This window comes from Typopeltis vanoorti, chromosome 2, assembly GCF_054136105.1.
Source record: "Typopeltis vanoorti isolate ZY-2024b chromosome 2, IOZ_Tvanoo_1.0, whole genome shotgun sequence".
NCBI classification, from domain to species: domain Eukaryota; kingdom Metazoa; phylum Arthropoda; class Arachnida; order Uropygi; family Thelyphonidae; genus Typopeltis; species Typopeltis vanoorti.
In genome coordinates, this window is record NC_143550.1 from 115,391,931 (window position 1) to 115,408,182 (window position 16,252).

The 16,252-nt window shown below is 34.1% G+C and overlaps 1 protein-coding gene across 1 annotated transcript in view; it reads left to right on the plus strand.

Annotated features, from left to right (window-relative positions):
• The window catches only part of LOC150109359 (uncharacterized), a 116,005-nt gene that overhangs the window by 45,530 nt on the left and 54,223 nt on the right, over positions 1 to 16,252 (plus strand). The window contains exon 6 of the mRNA XM_090407662.1: positions 12,324 to 12,394. Within this exon, the coding sequence (XP_090263788.1) occupies positions 12,324 to 12,394 (71 nt within the window). The remainder of the gene's footprint in view (positions 1 to 12,323; positions 12,395 to 16,252) is intronic.

Consider the following 16,252-nt stretch of genomic DNA (forward strand, 5'->3'; position numbering starts at 1 on the left):
GAATTGTAGAGGGCAAGCATACGATAATGGTAGCAATATGAAGGGAACATATAAAGGCGTACAATCTAGAATGATTAGTTTAAACCCTCATGCAATTTATGTACCTTGCTTATCACATTCTTTTAATTTGATAATTTGTGATGCTACTTCCAGTAGTATATATTGTAAAAACGTTTTTGGAATATTGCAACGTTTATACTGTATATTTTCTGCATCTACAAAAAGGTGGGAAATTATACAAAAGCATTTAAATATTATGCTTAAACCATTATGTGATACTCACTGGGAAGCCAAAGTAGACGCAGTCAAAGCAAGTTTGAACAAACGTATAATGCCTTCAAAGAATTTATTGGTGCAATTAATGTTAACACAGCAGTATCCAAAGCTAAAAGTCTACTAGATTCATTACAAGAAATGCCATTTATTTTAAGCTTATCCGTGTGGTTTACAATATTGTCAAAAATTAATAGTATCAACAAACTATTTCAAGAAAAAAAAATTGTTCTTGACTCTGCTTTTAATTTAGTGAATAAAATTAAAAATGAAATCCGAAATTTAAGATCAAAATTTAACACATTTTTAGACGACGCAAAAATGAAAGCACGAAACTTGAATATTTCTGAAGACTTCCCTGAAAAAAGAATTTGAAAAAGAAAAAGATTATTTTCCAAACTAGCAGAAGATGAAGTTTTACTAAACCCAGTAGAGGAATTTAGATGTCACTTTTTCAACGTTGTGATTGATACTGTTATTGTACAAATAGATGAGAGATTTAAAAATATACCCAATGTTATTTCTTATTTTAAATTAATCACTGATATAAAAACATTAGAAAAAAATGAACTAGAAAACCACTCAAGGGATTTTGTAAAATATTATAGTAAAGATGTAAATGAAGACTTAATCCAGTAAATTGATTTGTTACGAGAATGGATCTTGAACCAGAAAAATGTAAATAACTTGCAAGACTTATTGCAATACTGTATATATTAAATAATAGTTATAATAAACTATTTCCAAATGTGCTAACTGTATTGAAAATTTTCTTTACGTTACCAGTTACTATAGTGTTCTTTTAGCAAATTAAAATTGATAAAGAATTATCTTTGGTCAAGTATGTGCGAAGAACGCTTAAATGCACTTGCTATATTAAGCATCGAAAAGGAAATTGTCAAAAATCGTAATTTTTCGGAAATGATTAATGACAAAGCAAAAAAAAAAAAAATTTAAAGTAATGAAAAAAATTATTTTTTTCATTACTTTAAACAATAATTAATTGTAAATAGTTTTTGTGTGCTAGTTGGTGAGCCAGGTTACTTTTGTTTTTGTTAAATATTTATTTATTTTAATTATTTAATACTTTTGTTTTGTGTTCAGTAAACGTTATGTTAACCTGTTATATTTCTAATGTATTTTTTTTGTTTTCCTGTGCCAAAATCATTTGCAGGTAAGAGGTTTTACAATATGTTTATTTCGAATCCTTTAATTTTTACCTTTGAAAAATATTTTAAGGCCCCAAAAGGTTTCTTGCACCTGGGCCCCTTTATACAGAAGGCCGGCCCTGGAGTCACGTGATGTTATACGTAGAACAACACAAAGGAATAAATGAAACTCCATTGTTGCCACCATAAGTTCAAACTTTTATTTAAAGAAAGCACCGAAGCCCTACTTCATCCAGACCTGAATCAGAATGACTGCCACTCACTATTGAAGATAAGGGAGAGTCTTATTTTAGTCACACATCATTGATTTATTTTATTTTATTTTTATAATAATACTATGTTTCCTCAGCTATTCCTTTGCATTGTTCTATGTATGACATCACACAGCAATTGCTGTTTTAAATAATCTATTGTTTGTGTGCTCTACTCTGTATTCAGACCTTTAATAATATATCGCTTTTAAATATATTTTTCACTCATCATGAAAATTATGGAAATGACTATCATGCATAGAGTATAACTTTAGTTTAATATAAACCAAAAGAAACACTTGACGTTTCGACCTTCACATCAAGGTCATCATCTGGATTATACACATATATATACAAAGAAACAAGCTGCACTACCATCTACATGGTATGCTAAAGTTACTGATCAACCGTTAAAACTATTGGCCTGACCTCTGGTGGGGAAAAAAACCTTTACTACATCAAAGCTAGAATCCTGTTATTATTATTATTATCTATTAGGTTACAAAATTAAATTAAGCTGGCAAGCAACATGTTCACACACACACAAAAAAAAAAAAAATTAAATTAAATTAAAAAAAAAAATAGAAATAAAAAAAAATTACTTATATAAATATACATATAAATTACAACAAACTGGCATGGACAATGGCCAATAAAAACTGAAAAATTGTTTAGAGTCCTAAAGTCAGGGATTGCTGGAAAACTAAGTGGGCTGAATGTTTGCCATCCAAATTCTTGAGATTTTTATGCCACCACTGGTTAGGGTGGATAATTAATATTGATCAGGGTGGTTAATCAATATTTCATAGGCTTCTTTAAATTTCTGTCCATACCAAGTTTTTGTATGATGAAGGAAAGGATGTTTTTCACTCCTTTTCTTGTATTATTGTGCTCGCTTTAGAAGGTTTAGGTGATTTACATAAGCCCCATTCATAGGATGTTAATAGCCGTAGTGAGAACTAAATTGTAGATCCCACATTCAACATGATGATTTTCAATTTAGGCGCTTGCGAATAATGGATTGATTTGATGGCAAGAATTGCATGATGTTATACATAAAACAACACAAAGGTATAACTGAGGAAACATATTAGTTATTCATTAACTGTAATTAAAAAAAAACTTTAATGATCTGTGATTAGAATAAGACTTTCATATATCTTAGATACTAAGCGGTAGTCATTCTGATTTAAGTTTTAAAAGTGAAGTAAGGTCAGCACTTTCCTTTAACAAACTTTCAAATTTATAGTGGTACAGATTTAAATTTATGCTATGATAAGGAGCAAACTAAGTAGAAATAAGGAGTAACCAGGGCTGGAATGTTGTTATGAATAAAGGTTGAAGGGATGTAAATTGCCAGTTTAGTAGATCGACAGAAAAGAGGTGATATGATAGAAACATTTAAATTAGGGAGGGGATTTTACCAGATTAATACAAAAAGAATTATATATAGTGTGGAAGGTGAGTGGCAAAAATGTGGGGAAGGTGAGTGAGCCTTTTGACTCCACAGATATTTGTTATAATATTAATAATAATGATGCAGTTATACTTGTTGAAGTTAGGAGAGAGCCCTTCATTGCTGTTGCGAAATTCAAAAATAACTTTCTAGATTAACACATTTTAATTTCATTCAGATTTAGTACCATGACCTATATATGCTAGATACATTGTTAGCAAGTGAAAACTAAATATCCAAAACTGCACTTTGTTGTACATTTTGCAAAATCCTGACAGTTGTTTAGTTTCTGCTGACTGCTTAGTTTCAAAAAACATACTTCTCCCACTACCCCCTACCATGTTCAAACTGCTGGCTCTCTTTGTTAGGTAATGTTGAGGAGAGAGGGAGGAAAGCTGGTTTGATTTAAAAAAAAATCTCTGGAAAGCATCTTAAACATATTACTTCGTCACATAGGCCCAACAATATATCCTTAAAACATTAAGAAGCCATGCCTGTTTGCTCTAATGATAGATGCACTGTTCACTGAACTCAGACTTTTTTTTTTTAACCAATGTCTACAATACCTAAAATATATAAAATGCTATTTCTCCCAACCTAGAAAATAAAGCAGAAGTATTCCAGTCTGTTATATTCAGGATACTTCTGAAGAGTGCTACATCAATGTAATCTTCACAACATGTATAAGCCATACATGAAAACTCAAGTATCACTTACTTACAGGTCTATTTTGAACAGATAGGAAAAAAACTGTTAACATTTGCTTTGAAGAACGTAAGAAATATTTATAAAGTAATTACTATTATGGCAGTTTATAGGCTGATGGACCATCTGCTTGGCACCCTTCCCATACATGTGGTTAGATAAGATTCAATAGTACTACATAGTCATTATAAATTATTTAAATTAAGGAGATATTTAATCCCACATTATTTCAAAGCCGAATAAGAAAACTCTAAGATAGAAATCAAAGAGTTTCATGCCGAATATAGCAAAGTATAAAAGTTTGGCGAGTCCAAGTGTGAGCAAACACCTGGGTGGTACAATACTGGGCAACTCGTTGTAAAGGTGGATAAAGCTAGGATCGTTATTCTTAGTATTTGCCCTAATATAAAACTCATCCCCTAGGAGATGTATGTTGTTTTACATTAAGGGAGATAGGTCACTACCCAGACCGGTTTCAACCTTTACTGAGGTCTCATCAGTGAGTAGATAGACCAAATAATACCAAGATTATAGTAATAATAGCTTTAATACTTTACAATATGAGTTATCAACAAGGTGCACAGATAAATTAGTGAAATAAAGAAGGCTTCACTTCGGCGATGTTAAAATTATTTAAATTAAGGGGATATTTAATCCCACATTATTTCAAAGCTGAATAAGAAAACTCTAAGATAGAAATCATTATAAATCTCAAAAGCTATTTTTGGAGTTAGTAGTACCAAAAGTGAATCACTCTCCTAATTTCAAAATATGGTTTACATTAATTTATCCCAAATTTGGGATACTTGTTCTGAGGTTACCTTTGCAGAGAGAACTTGTTTGGTTGACTTAGAATTCCTGCAGAAGCAACAACAAAAACTAGCTGTGAGGCCATTGTATCACATCTGCAAGTTGTTATTATTATACGGGCACCTCCATGGTGTCCAAAGACTCATCGTGGGAGACCCAATCTATCATACCTCTCCTTGAACCCATTAACAGACAAAACATTTACATTTACCAGAGCTGACACTTAAATAAAAAGCTTAGTTAAAGGTATTGCCAGTTACCTTGCACGTTCTGACAAAACCCTAGCTGATATCCCATCTAATCCCACAGCTGTATTTATTTACATTGAGATTTTGCAATATCCTAAGAACCTCCAGTTCATCCACCTCTGTTCCCAGATTAGTGTCTGTCAAATAGGTTAAAGCAGTAACCTCACTAGGATGATATACCCTTGCAAAGTGGTCACTCAGTAACTCAACTATTTTATCCTCTTCTGTTTCCTCATGACCATCATCACTCATTAAGGTTAATCTTCCATAGTCATTCTTCCTCTTACTTGCCACATAACAAAAGAACTCTTTGGGATTTTCTTTGGCCTGCTTGGCTAGAATCTTCTCACAATCTGATTTTGCTTTCCTTGCTATGCTGGTCACTTTTCTTGCCTGAGCCTTGTACTGTTCATGAATTACCTTTCTCTTTATATATCCTCCCCAGCATTTTTTTCTTTTGTGGCTCATGCTTAATGATATTACTCATCCATCTAACTCCTATCATCCTTACTCTGCAGTGTTTTATGTCATGGCACATATTTAAGCTTCTTCCTAAGTTCATGACCACCTAATAAATGTGCTTAATCAATAATTGGTTGCTTAATCAATAATTTAACATTTTGATAAATGTTAAATTATTGATTAGGCCACCAATATTGCTGTATTAAAAGTATTAATATGAATTTGTTCTCTGGTGATCTTATAAGTAATAGTATATAGCTGTGATGTAGGTATGCTACTGATGTCAAACCAGTAGAATAATAGTTATCCAATCTTTTTCACTTTGGCATACTGTTTGAAATGTAATATCTTATCCTTATGTGTGTGTATGTGTATTATTTTATTTTTTTCCAGAAAGATTAGATGACTAGAAGCCAAGAGATAAAAATAGAAACACTATTTTATTTTAAATAAACCACACAACTAGTTTCGTCTTCTTAGAAGACTTCTTTGGGTGCATAATATGAGAAAAGTATCAACAAACATTCTGAGAGAAAATCTATATATTGAAATGCTAACGTATTAACATATGAAGGCATTCTGTGTATCTCTTCATTGTTGGATGCACACGTTCAAGATCTCATGAATGCCAAAGTTGGATAGCAGTGCAATGACAGTCCAAGAAATTATAACTGAGGTTAGTGTTAAGATGCACTGAACTGAGGATGATTTCTTTAGATTCTACAATTTTTCTTTCTAGTTCATCAGAGCATCGAAAGATGTTTTCTGTTTTTTTCCACATGACTGGGAGATTGCTAGAGTTTTCTTTTAGCATCACCAGAATTGAGGATGTGGTTAGACTGAGTGCTGGCTCTGGTTCTGACATATGTGATGTCTCTTGTTATGTTCTTCTGGATGCAACTTGGTGGATTTTTCAGTCTTGCCAAAATAAGCCATGTTGCAGTTCCACCTTTCATAACCATGTGCTGGGATATTTTAAGTTCTTATATTTTTGTTTGGGCAAAGAAACAGAGCTTGGGTAGAGGAGTGAAAGAAGTTTTGATTTTATTTTTCTTGAGAACTTTAGCTGACATGGCTAAGCGGAACTGATATATGTTATGCACCTGATAGTGTCTTCTAAGAAGATGAAACTAGTTGTGCAGTTTATTTAAAATAAAATAGTGTTTCTATTTTTATGTTTTAGTTATTTAATCTGTTTCAAAAATATATCTCAGCCAAGCCAATCAATTTTGTCGCGTGTGTGTGTGTGTGTGTGTGTGTGTGTGTGTGTGTGTGTGTGTGTGTGTGTGTGTGTGTGTGTGTGTGTGTGTGTGTGTGTGTGTGTGTGTGTGTGTGTGTTGTGCACAAGCACTACAGATGATGACCTTAACATGAAGGTTTAAAAGCCAGGAAATTAAAGTAATTATTCTTAACATGGTAGTCTTCATAATTTGCAACAATGAAGTCTGTTCACTTATATTTTTCTGGTCAGTTTACCCATCTGAAGTATAAATGTGAGTTACAGGAAATAAAATATTACACTTCTGAGACACCAGCAAACTCACTTTATCAAATGAAAAGATCTTATTAAGGTTACTCACAACCTTGATGGGATTTGAAATCAAGTTCTTCCAATAAAAGGAAACAAATATCTAAGGTCCTCATAACTGCATTATGGAGGTATTTATTTATGATGGAATGATATTAACATCCCATGATGCATTCAGTAAACTGATAACTGTTCTGATACGATGGATTGATTAGATCTGTAGTACCTTGTCTCTCGATCAAAGAAATCTTTGATTAAGGGTTATTAGCGAGCACTTGGCTCACCCACTGGATTATTGCCAATAAGTTTTTTTTTTTTTTTAAAAAAAAAACTTTTCCTGTTTAGTGAGGTTTTTTTGGGACATGTGTCTCAAGATGCTTGTTTGTGGTGGTCTATTGCTAAGCAGTAGACCACAACGAATTTGGGAGCTATAGCCTTTGGCTCACCCATTTTAGATGTCTAGGAGTAAGGTTAAAATAATTGTCTGTTCAGTATAATTTTGGGACATTTGTGTTTTTGCAGTGTTATTCTAATTGTTACCAACCACTTGATAGGTTAATGACTTAGGGTAAATGGCATCATCATTTGCAAAGAACTTCACAGAAGACACAGTTTCTTACAAACCGTGTTGTGTTGAGTGCAATTTGTAAACATTTGTTTTTTTGGATTATTTGTAATTTGTTAACATGTAATTTGTTGGCATGTGAAACCACGCAGGTGAGCCATATGTCAGGAACAACCTGATGAACATCTTGTCATAGCCATCTTAGCCTTGTTCAGCTGGCTATGTCAGTTGAGCAATCGGCAGCTGTCATATTGTCCTATTTGCTTTTGAGCAGACATGATCAACATGGGTCATGAAGCAAAGCCCTTTATCTAATTGTACTACCCCTGAGTATTTGGCTACCACAGAACGGAGGTGCCAAACATGCTCACTTCTCCCTCTGAGGAAATTTGTCTTCTTGTGAATAGCACTGCAGTGCTATTGCCTGTGTTGACATCAGTTTGTCATTTTTTTGAACCACAGAGTCATTTCCAGGATTTTTTGCTGTACTGTTAGTGTATAGGGCTGTTGTGGTGATGACTATATTCAGTAAAACAGTGACCATAATTATGTGATTCCTGCCAATGCAAGGTTATAAACTTAGTGCATTGTATGAGCTAAAGATTTATTATATAATCTGGAAAATCCTACTCTAGAGACCAAACATGGAAATTTTTCAAGCCACCTCAGGCCTCCAATATGCAAGGTGTTGATCTCACACAGAAGAAAATGAAATTCATTTCCTACCTAGAGAAAACTGCATACTTCATGGAAGGTATCTAAGTGTTCAATATGAGCTACATTCATAAAATGTATTTAATAATTTTCTAATTTGTAAAAAGTTTTTTTTTTTTTTTGGTTACAAAGTAAATTATACTAGACAAGAAATTACATTCTGATATAATTTCTATATCAAAAATAGTGATATATTAATGGCAAAACACCATTTTGCTATTTGTTAATGGAAAATATATGACTATATTGATTCAACTGTAGTAACTTTGGTCTAGCTCCCACTAATGAGACCTCAGAGGTCAAAAGTGGTCTGAGTAGTGATCCTTCCTATAAAATGCACAACAATGTACACATCTTCCTTTTGGATGTACATTGCATAGCAATTAACACATTTCTATATACACATCTTGTACAAATAGTGTAGTTGTGAAGATACTTCACTTTCAAACTTTGTTTGCTTACACTTGGGTAAACAATAAAAAGAAGAATGTAATTTCGTGATTAGTGTAATTTAATCTCCTAATTTGTATGTCATGGGAAATGTAATTTCCTTCATTATACTAGCATATTTTTATATGCAAATAAATCACCTGTAATATTCACTTTCAAACTTTGTTTGCTTACACTTGGGTAAACAATAAAAAAAAGAATGTAATTGCGTGACTAGTGAAATTTAATCTCCTAATTTGTATGTCATGAGAAATGTAATTTCTATGATTATACTAGCATAGTTTTATATGCAAATAAATCACCTGTAATATTCACTTTCAAACTTTGTTTGCTTACACTTGGGTAAACAATAAAAAAAAGAATGTAATTGCGTGACTAGTGAAATTTAATCTCCTAATTTGTATGTCATGAGAAATGTAATTTCTATGATTATACTAGCATAGTTTTATATGCAAGTAAATCGCCTGTTATAATACGAGGGTGGTCTAAAAATTTCTCAGCCTAACAATGAAAAAACTCATTTCAAAATTATTTTTATTTTTCAACATAATTCTGTTTTTCGACTAATACATTTATTCCAGCGATGCTCCAGCACCATTATCCCATCCCTATAGTGGTTCTCGGTAAGATCTGCAAAATATCCCTCTACAGCTGCAATCGCCTCTTGATTCGAAGTAAAATGCTGACCAGCAAGGAAGAGTTTTAGTTTTGAGAAGAGATAGAAGTCAGAGGGAGCCAAATCTGGAGAATAGGGTGGATGTTTCAACAATTCATAGTGCAGATCCCTTAATTTTCCCATTGCCAAAACAGCTTTATGGGCAGGTGCATTGCCCTGTTAAAAAATGATTATTTTCTTCTGCAAACCAGGTCTTTTCTCATGAGTTTTTTTGACTAGTCTGGTTAGAAGATTGGAATAATATTCCTTGGTTATTGTTTTACCCTTTTCAAGATAATTAATTTTCCTTTTCAAGGAAACTAGCTATGCAAGCAAAAGAGAATCCCAAACAGTTCTTTCAATATGCTGCAAGCAAGAAAAAAACTGTACATGGCAAAATGATTTTAAGGAATGACGATGGTAAGGAGGTCACTGAACCAGTCGATATAGTGGAGTTACTGAGCACGCACTTTTCAAAAGTATATCATCCAGGTGAAGACATTGAAAAAATGAAGGAGCCATTAGTTTATATGGGAATTGTGATGAATGAAGTGGAGGTGAATAGTCTATTACAGAACCTTAATGTGAATACATCTGTGGGATTGGATGGTATACCGGCACGGGTCTTGCATGAAGCGGCTAAGGAATTATCAGAGCCCTTGACCATATTGTTTAATCTGAGTCTCAGGTCTGGTTTAGTCCCGAAGGCATGGAAAGAGGGGAAAATAGTTTCACTGCATAAAGGAGGATCCAAGACTATGGTTGCAAATTACCAACCGATCAGCATATCAGAAGTTGTTGTCAAGGTCTTGGAGAAAGTAGTCAAGAGAAAAATACAGGAATGGATTGATGAAAATGAGATACTGTACAGGGGACAGCATGGCTTTGTAAAGGGTAGATCATGCCTGAGTAACTTGCTCAAGTTTTATAACAAGGTGACGGCTGAACTGGATAAGGGAAATGGGTTTACAGTGATACTGCTGGACCTGGCAAAGGCGTTTGACAGGATGCCACATGGAATTCTAATCCATAAACTACAACATATGGGAATGGATATAGGGTTGGTGAGATGGATAGGTGGGTGGTTGATGGAGAGATATCAAAGAGTGGTTTATTCAGGAGTGGAGTCCAAAAGACGGCCTGTGACTAGTGGTGTGCTGCAGGGTTCTGTTCTTGGACCACTGCTGTTTAATTTGTTCATTAACGATATAGGGAAAGATCTGAGCAGAACAGTTCATTTGTTCGCTGATAGGTAGGGTGATAGTGAAGTTGGGTAGGGTGATAGTGAATGCAGAAGATGTGAAAGTCTTGCAGGATGACTTAGATAGATTGGAGTTCTGGGTTAAGGAGAATGGATGTCAATTTAATGTGACAAAATGTAAGGTTATGCATTTTGGGGTGAAAAAATTAGCAGCAGTATACCACGTGGGTGGAACTATACTCCAAGCGATTGATGAGGCCAGGGACTTGGGAGTGTTGGTGGACAGGCAGATGAAGTTTAGGGGGCACATTGCGAAAGTAGCTAAATCAGCTCATCAACTCACTTAGTTGTTGAAAAATACCTTAACGAGCAGAGACAAGCAAGTTATTGTACCTCTGTACCGAGCCTTAATAAGACCTCATCTTGACTACTGTGCCCAGATTTGGTCACCTCGGTTCCTTCTTGATGGGGAGGAGGTGGAGAGGATCCAGAGGCGAGTGACTAAGATGATAACAGGTCTATGGAATGAACCATATGAGAACAGGTTGAAGATTTGTGGGTTGCAGAAACTAGTTGATAGGCAGAAAAGGGGAGATATGATTGAGACATTCAAATTGCTAAAAGGATTCTATAAGATTAATTCAGAGGATATTTTTGAGATCAGGACTGGTGGTGGGAGAACTATGGGACACCTATGGAAGCTGGGCAAGAGTGTGATTAGCAGTGGTGTTAGAGCTGGGTTCTTTACTTTCAGAGTGGTAAATGAGTGGAATAAGCTGCCTGAGTCTGTTGTGGGTGCTATGACAGTGAGCGAGTTCAAGGCAAGGTATGATAGATACTGTGAGAATGTCGTATAGTTGTGTGGAGATGATGTTTAGGGCCTCCCTCGATGAGTCTAAGGACTCCCCGGAGTAGTCCAAAAATAATAATAATAATAATAATAATTAATAAACAAAGTGCCTTTAGCATCCCAAAACATTGATGCCATGACCTTTCCTGCTGATGGAACTGACTTTGTCTTCTTTGTTGCTGAACAACTGGTTTCTGTCCACTGTTTTGACTGCTGTTTGGATTCTGGTGTGTAATGGTGAATCCATGTCTCATCCATAGTAATAAATCGATACCCAAAATCAGTTTTATTCATGTTAAAACCCTTCAAGCACTGTTCAAAGATTTTCATCTGAGTTCATTTTTGATTTGCTGTGAGCAAGCGTGGCATACCCATCTTGGCCAAAGCTTTTTCATTTGCAATTCTTTATGCAAAATATATCTTACACTTTCTTTTAAATGCTTATAGTCTCAGCAATTTCACGCCCTTTGATGCGCTGGTCATCCAATACATAATGATTTCTGGTGCTGTTGCAGTTTTTTTGGACGTCCTTCATGTGGATCATCTTCAAGGCTGGTATGGCCACGTTTAAACTCGGCAGCCCATTTCTTAATTATCAAAAATGAAGGAGAAGAGTGCCCATAAACTTATATGAACTTCTAATGAATTTCTTTTGGCTTTAAACCTTCTTTTACAAAGAATTTTATAACCTCATGATACTCAGTTTTATCCATTTCAAGGGATATAGACATCACTTTTGCTTCAGACAGCTGTATATAACAAACTACTTGATAGAATGACTTGCAGTTTCACATGGATGCTTAAGACACATGTACCAACTTAGGAAAAAAAAAATCTTGCTGATAGTGTTGCCATCTGCGGTTGAGGCCAAGAACTTTTCAGACCCCCTCATACTTTCATTAAAATACCTCTGAAGATATCCTGCCACAATATTCATGGCAGGTGTTATATATCATTTCTCTTATAGATTGTAATTTTTTTTGCAGGTTTGAACTGAGGTATACAGTAAGCATAAATGGGAAGAAACTCCAGCTGGATGTCAGTGTAATTAACAAAGGTAATTTTGCAATCTTTGTGTTCAGAAATATGTAGCATGTGTGTATCTCAGGGAGATATTCAAGGTTTTCTTAATGTGGAGGATCAACTTTTTAAAAATTTTAGAAAATAATAGTGATAAATTATTATTTTTATGTACTGATCTTTTGTTAGAAAGGTATATACATTTCTTAAGAAGAGACCCAACCGTGCCTCAAACTAGTTAAATGTGTCTACATTTACAACGCACTCATGTAATGCATTACACTTACCTACCACTTTTCATGTAAGAACCTTCTCCTCACTCCTCTGCTCACACCCTCCTTACACAGTTTCCGAGGATGGTCTCTTGTTCAATCCCCCTCTCCCATTCTGTGAAAAATATCTTCCATGTTAATCTGATAAAAAAAACCCTGACTGACATATGTCTATCAACCCCCCCCTTTCTCCTCCTCCTATTCACAAGGCTTTGCAATTTACATTCTCTTAAAATCTCTCTTCATACTCTGCATTCCAAAGACTACTGACCATCTTTGTGAATCTTCTTTCATCATCAAATTCCTGATATATATACCCTCAAGGGGTGTACAGGATATGATAGTACTACATGAAAAATGTACACCATTACTATCTACAATTTTTCTCCAAATCAGTCTGTTACCTGTAAAGACTCCAATATTATCAGGTCTTATATTTTTTCTTCTAAGGCACTTTTTACTGGATCAATCCACCTATATCTTGGTCTTCTCTCTGGATCTTTTTCCAGCCAACCTGGCAGAAAACACTTGTTTTGCTAATCTTTCCTATCCCATTCTGCTTAAGTGACCACACCACCTGAGATTAGCTCTGGTAATGCATTCCTGGATGCTGACAATATCAAATTCTTTCTTAATATCCTCGTTTTTAATATGATATTGCCATTGATGCCATCTGTTCACGCCTCTAATCTTTCTCAGGACTCTCATGTCTCTAGTCTTTGGTCAAGTGTTTTACTTCTAACCCAGCTTTCAGATCCATAAGTTAAAATTTGTTTGAACACTGTCTTGTATACAGCTAATTTAGTGTTTTGGCTAATTTTCCTCTTATTCCATATAAATTTATTCAATTGACTTCCTACCATACCAGCTTTGCTGATTCTGTTGTCTATTTCTATATTTAATTTACCATCTTCACAAAAAATCTTGCCTAAGTAGCTGAAATATTTTACTTATAGGTTCTCCATTCAAAATGCAGTTGATATTTTCAATGCTTCTGCCTATTTTCATTGTCTTTGTCTTTTAAATGCTGACCTTCATACCATATCTATTACAACAGTTATTCAATTTAGTCAGGGAATCTTGCAGACTTATAGCAGATTTATTTAGAAGTACAGTGGTAACTCGCTAATCCGAACTAATAAAAACCGTGCTCGTTTGGATTAGCGAAAAGTTCGGATCAACGAATATTTCCCCAAGAGACAACAATAACTAGCATTTAAGACAAAAATAATCAGATTCTAGTACATCAATTTAATTCTGTAAATAAATGAAGTAACTGACAGAAAAAAAGCTACTGTACTGTAATGTAAAAAATAAAAATTAATACAGCACACAAGTTTATTTTAGTAAAACATTTAGTTTGTATGTAACTGTATTGTTGAGGATTCTGATTTAATAAAATTGCATAGTTCAGTATATAAATTAATTTGCATAAAAATATCACTTTCTGGTACACAACACAAAAAAGTTTCACAAAATAACACAAAAAAAGTTTTTTGATTTCTTTGTAAAAAAGTCATTGATTTTCTTTGGCTTCTTGTGCTAAACTTTTTCAAATGTTTCTTCTCGGAGCTGCATTAGCAATAAAATTTTGTGGAATGGCGTATCATTCTGCTTAGCCCATTCTCTACACATTAAAACTGTCAGCTGCCCTTCACGTTTTACTTTTTTTTCTTCAAGTTCTTTGTCGTCATCTAATTCATTCTGTAGCGTGATATTTATAATTTCAGTATCTGATTTCATTTCAGTTTCACTTTCAGTTCTATCTTTAATCCATTCCATAATATCTGTTTGAGAAATTTCAATATCTGGATTTATATTTTTAACCAAATTATGCACATTTTGAATTTCCTCTTTTTGTGTATCACCATAGTTATACTGTACTGTAATAATAATACAATAAATAATAATAGTTAAAATAATAATTATTAAAAAAAATAGTACACAAATTAATAATACGTCATAAATAAAAAAATTTTTCTTTCAATCTGCAGTTCGGATTACTGGAGGGTTCAGACTAAAGAGGTTCGGATTAGCGAGATACCACTGTATAACATCATCCGCATAAAGCAAAGAGCTGAGATTAACACCTGCAATTTTGATATCAGGTTTCATACCACTTTCCTTCATAATGTGATCCATATAGATAATGAATAACAGAGGGGATAATGTACAGCCTTGCCTGACACCAAATTTAACATTAAACCATCTTCCTGTACTTCCTTCAATTCTTACTGCTGACTTACAACTCAAATAAAGACTAAGTATTGCTTGATATAATGTCTCATTAACACCATATAACTGTATCATTTTGAATAGCTTCTCTCTTTGCACCTTGTCATATGCCTTTTCTAGATCGACAAAACTTAAATACAGATCTTTGTTATATTCCTATGATTTCTCAGCTATCTGTTGTAAACTGAAAATCTGATCCTGACAGTCTCAATTTGGCCTGAATTCAGCTGGTTCTTCACCAGTCTTCTCTTCCACAATCCTTCTCAACCGTCTCTCAAGTATACTTGCATATATCTTACCAGGAACACTCAGTAGTGAAATACCTCTGTAATTCTCACATTCAGTTTTATTTCCCTTTTTATATATATATAGGTACTATGAGAGCTCTACTCCAATCATCTGGAATTTGTCCCTCTGTCCAAGCCTTCTGAACTATGCTGTGCAGCCACTGTATGACTTTTATACTCCATACTTGAGCATTTCTAGTCAAACATCATATACTCCTGCTGCATTTTCCACGTTTCAGGCTTTTGATGGCTTTTTCTACTTCAAGTATGGATATGTATTCCTGAATCCATGCCTGGTCAGTGTTTTTTACCACTGTGTCATCACTGCTTGTTTCATTTAGCAACTTTTCGAAGTAATTACTCCATACATCAAGGATATCTTTTTCTCCTGTTTTCATGTCACCTTTATCATCTCTAATTCCTTTTACAGCAGTCTTTCCTCTATTTCTGAGCTTCTTCAACAACTTCCAGAATATCTTGCCACCTTCTTGATATTTATTTTCTATATTCTTGCCAAAGTCCTCCCATGACTTTTATTTAGCCAGTTTTACTTCTTTAGATTCTTTCTAACATATCCTCATCACCACGAAAACCCAGTGATCAAATCTGTGCACAGTAATCCATATGAGTTCTGACACAGTGGTATCAGAATTTCTTTATTTCTACATGGCAGGGTTCTCCATATCATTGCTATTATATATTCTGTATTTAGGTTTATGTGTAATCCTGGTCATTGCACTCTTCAACCAGGCTGTATGTTCGAATCATGTGAATGTCTTTAGCTGAGAGATGAATTTTGTTACCCAGTGCAACACCACCACCACCACACTGCCCTGAAGAGTGCTACATCAATGTAATCTTCACATCACTATAAGCTACATATGAAGTTTGCTACACTCAAGTTTGTTTGTTCTGTACAGCAAGTATTTTCAGATTATGTAAATAAATAAATAAAATAATTTAAAAAATCCCTTATACTAATGGGTGTGTGTCAAAAATACACATAAAAAAAAGTAAACCATTCTTTATATGTTGTATTAAGTCTATACAAAGAAATGTTTTCTACTTTCCATAATTTTACTAAATGATTTTGATTTCATC